The 4545-nt window shown below is 41.5% G+C and overlaps 1 protein-coding gene across 1 annotated transcript; it reads left to right on the top strand.

The window, feature by feature from the left end:
- The first annotated feature begins 357 nt into the window (after positions 1 to 357).
- LOC123497684 (uncharacterized) lies at positions 358 to 1044 on the top strand. Its single transcript, XM_045234363.2, has 2 exons — positions 358 to 703; positions 761 to 1044. Exons 1-2 carry the CDS (start codon positions 358 to 360, stop codon positions 1042 to 1044), a joined length of 630 nt encoding a protein of 209 aa, XP_045090298.2.
- Positions 1045 to 4545: the final 3501 nt, after the last annotated feature.

The following is a 4545-nucleotide window of genomic DNA, read 5'->3' as shown; positions in this document are numbered from 1 at the left end:
TAGTTTGTACACACAGTTTCATCTGCATGGGCGATGAACAATTCATAGATACATGTTTATTCTTGATTGTTGATGCAGCTGTTTAGATAAATATTTCAAGAGCGTAAATTTTGATTGTTAATTCGCATATACTCCCTCTGCAAGGAAATATAACAACTTTTGGTTCACTGCTTTAGTGATTTCTTTACAGAGGGAGTACTTGTTTAGTTTAAATTGTTCATGCACTTGTTTACATTAACTTGCAATAGCGCCAGAATTCCTATACTATCTGCCGTCATATTCATCTCGGTTTATTGTTATCATGTTATTGTCATGCTTCATGTCTTAAACTGGTTTCATCAATTACAGTCCTTCAGCATGGCGTTCGAGAATGATTATGCTGCTAGGGCAGATGGAAATACCAAAATTTGTGTGAAGTACACGAACAAGGCTAGCTGTGTTGAGTACTGCATTATCAGATTCAAATACTGGCTGCGGAACGACGACCAGAAGATAGTTGCACTGGATGTGGAGTACACCTGGCCTCGTGGTCCGACACAGATGGCGGCCGTGGTCCAGTTATGCGTTGGCATCTACGTCCTCGTGTACCACATAAGCGTTGCTGATGAGCACTGCGGCCTGCTTGCCGCCTTCCTGCTCGACGAGGAGTACACCTTTGTTGGGGTGGACATCAACAATGACGAGAAAAAACTCAAGCATGTTGGTCTGGTGGTATAAAACTTTGTGGATATCCAGAATATGTGGAGAGTGCCTGATCCAGTGACGATTAAGCCAAAGTATGGCTTGGCTGACTACGCTGGTTCCATCATCCACCACAGCTACAACAAGATGAAGGACGCTATCACAGAAGATGACCACCATATATGGGCAGAAGCGCCTTTGCCCTTGAAGAACATCTATTATTCTTCCATGGACGCGTATGCCACCTACGATGTATACAGGCGGTTGGTGAACTTCCAGAAGGGGTTCGAGAGTCAGCGCCAACATCTCGCCAAACCATCTAGGCGGTCAAAGAGGTCAGGAAGGAAGAATGAATCAACCTAAAATGTTTCTTCTATTAATCTGGCTGATAGTCTGTAAACTTTATTGTACTGCTAGTAAGTCGTAAGTTCAAATTTCCTGCAAGTTGAATCATCCTTTATTCTAGCTGTCTTGCCTAATTTGATCCACGTTCACGAGATATTATACTTAAGACGTTTATTTTGTTTCGGTTTCGCTAGCTATGATACAGAATGCGATAGCCATTTTTACCAAAAGATTATTTCAGATTTATAATGAATACTGTTCTCAACTGGGTTTGAATAGAGAAATTTTATTTTTTAATTGCATAGAGAAAGTTCATTTTTTAATCAAAAGAAGGGTCGCCCCCTCTGATTTTCCATTAGCAGAAACCACATGGTCTTTCAAGTGCCTGATACAAACTACAGCTAAAAACTAAAGTAATCAACTAGCAGCACAAATCATACATGGTAGCAAGCCCAGCCAGACTTAACATGAAGGTCCAAAAAATAAAACTACGGCAGAGATGCGCAGGCGACACCGCGGTACCCTGTGACTCCACACTTGCGATGAACTGTACAATTCACCTGCTACATGCTCTAGCCTACGCATATAGAGCATTATCACCTCTTTGCTCCCAACATCAGTACCTCTTTGTTTACCACCTTCATCTGCAATATAGACCATCCCATGATCCACAAGAAAATTAGCTAAACAAGAATCATAAGATCACTATACCACTTATTTTGTAATCTCACATTATTCCTGCATTGCCAAAGAGTCAAGAACACAACTGATGCCCTTCCCGCATCTCCTACGCAAACACTCATAGGTAGTTCTACCATCTTAACTCCATGATTTAAAATATTAATAAAACCCCCTTAACGATTCCATTTGCATTACCATCGTTCATGAGTATAGCCATTGAAACAGCAGCCAATAAAGCAACCACCTGTGAAAGACCTATTTTGAGTCCTGAATAGGGACGAATCCTAGCATTTACTCTAACTGCAACATGTCCTCCTCTCATAGTCATCATCACCCAAGACATAATGAAGACGTAACCCCATAGATGCATTACTGCTATCAACATAGTTTTCGCACTATACCTAGTGTAAAGGACACTCTTGCGTTGTCGTGCTACATTTGTGGCTCCTCGGTCAGCATGTTCATAACCACCTCGATCTGAAGATCTTCACGGGTGGTGGTCTTGAAACCGAAAAGAACGGCTTTATGAACCTTAAGCCCTTCACTGTCAACAAAATCACTCCATCCCTTGACGAAGATGACGCGGCCATCATCACACTTGTGGTACTTAACCGGCATGAAACTGTCCTTGCACAGCCGAATGCCAGCAAGCCCATCTCCCGGTATCTCCCCATCTCCTACGGTCTTCAGCGCGTCGACAACTTTCACCGGTAATCTCTGTATGCACCGTCATAGGAAGAAAAATTATCAAATATGTGAAGGAGCAGTAAACAAAAGGATCTTCAGCTACATCTACATATATTACATAAGGATCTTGAATTATGGGAAACAAAAGGATATGCAAAAACACACATCAGTGTATTCACTAGTTTCAGCTACAATAGCATATCATTAAACTTTCTCTCCATGAAAAAACAAAGAAAAATGCATACAAAATAGAAAATACTAGTACACCAAAAACATACCATCGTCTTTCCTGCTATGTTCGACTTGGTGAAGCGGTGGACAAAAAATGCACCTATATAACCTTTCTTCATCGCCAAAAGGTCATGTAGGTTACGCTCCTCTTGCTTTGTAAGATTAATTCCCTTCGTTATGACAGCTAATTCTAGAGGATCTTTACGCTCTTCGTTTTGATTGCATGTCCATGGCAGGTTGCAGCAGTACACCATAGGAATGTCTTCAGTCAAATCAAATGAGAGAAGGTCGCCTTCTCGCAGGTCGAAGTCTTCAACAAACCTGCACCAGTTTTCACCACAGATGATCGCCCTTGAATTCCCTTTGTACACGCCAAAATCATACATGTGGCTCCCTCTCGCTTGAAAAAGCAATGAACTGTCTGGGATGGCGCTGCACTGGTGCCTTGCATAGCATGCCACGATCTGTAGCTGTAGAATTTAATTGCTATTTATTTCCTACATTTTGTTAATCTTCAAAGTAGAGGGGAACAAACACAATACAAGTAAAAATTGACATGATTATTTATACCACAGCTGAAGTGTCCCCATCTAGCCTGATGGTAAATGTCAACCCATCAGCATGGGGCCTGTTGTAGTCATGTCGACAGGTTATGCACACCACCTGTGTAAACAAAATAAAATGAAGAAAAGCAAAGGATGAGAATTTAAGAAAAGGGCTTATGCATGTAAACACACTAGGCAACAATCATACAGTATAGTCAACGAAGGTACTGCATCAGTAATCAACAATCATACACTTGAACTGAGCGGGTGGCTCGCCCTCCACTCCTCATAACCCCGCAACACAGCGCGTGCCCGCTGCACCACAGCTTGTTCAGACATGTCCTTCTCTTCATCCTCGACCGGCAGCATGGGCTCACCCCGAGCGTCAACGCGTGGCATTGGCCCCTCCTCCTCTGCAGCACAACTGAGGTAGTGTCTGAGACTGAGCAGTAATCTCTGAGAAAAGTCCTATGAAAACATAAATCCTACTACTGCTGTTACTCGGCCTACCCGAATGTACACACGCACACCTTCAACATACCGCCCATCTACATACATCCGAATCCAACAATATGTTCCTTGAAAAAGAAAAGAAAATCTGTTCTGGACGGACAAAGGATCGTCAGGGTAACCAACTCAATTAGCCACTTGTCTTTCATGTTGGAGAAAATGAACTTACTTCAATTTTTCCTGGTACTACATAACCACACAAAATAAAGCCTAAAATAATTCCTAAAAACTCTGATATATTGTACGCCCTCACATTTATAATCTTTAAAATATGAACTAATTTGGGCAACAGAATTAAGAGTTTATTGTTATTTCCCTACAAAGATACAAATATTTGGATCAAAATTTCATATTCTGCAAAAAAAAACACTCCAGTAAATATTATTCTGAGAAATGTTTAGTTGACTTGCAATCTAGGACTACAAGTTAATGCCTGCCTTACTAAACCCAACCTAATTTCGTCCTAAAAAGGAATTTAATCCACTAGCCCAGCTTATAAGTTTTGAGCCCACCCTCTGGTTTCTTCCTGGATTCGCCACTGCACAAGGCCAATACTTTTTAAAGTTTTTAAAGGACTGTTTGCTGAAATTTGCTGCTATTGTGTTACGCATCTGCACTTGTTCATTGTTATGAAAACCCTGGAATACCGAAACCCTAGAAAAAATACCCAGCTAGCCACCGATGTAGAAAACTTCCTTCAATCTCTGCATCGCCTTCCACCTAACCTCCGATTTAAAAATCCTAACTATCTAATCTCTGACTTTGAAAACCATATCCAACTCCAGAAACGGCAACACAACAAGGAACAAAGAAGTCGAAGATTACAAGTTAGGGTTTCTCACTTCACCTAGTCGCCGGTAGTCGC

This window comes from Aegilops tauschii, chromosome 3 (genome assembly GCF_002575655.3).
Source record: "Aegilops tauschii subsp. strangulata cultivar AL8/78 chromosome 3, Aet v6.0, whole genome shotgun sequence".
Classification (NCBI taxonomy): Eukaryota; Viridiplantae; Streptophyta; class Magnoliopsida; order Poales; family Poaceae; genus Aegilops; species Aegilops tauschii.
Note: the sequence above shows the minus strand (reverse complement) of the source record. Positions and strands in the feature narration are given on the sequence as shown.

What these genes read in the sequence shown, in the direction of transcription:
- LOC123497684 (XM_045234363.2), top strand. Translation starts at nt 358, where the DNA reads ATGGCGTTCGAGAATGATTATGCTGCTAGGGCAGATGGAAATACCAAA. An exon ending in GAAAAAACTCAAGCATGTTG is followed by an intron (nt 704 to 760) that starts GTCTGGTGGTAT and finishes TGCCTGATCCAG; the next exon opens with TGACGATTAAGCCAAAGTAT.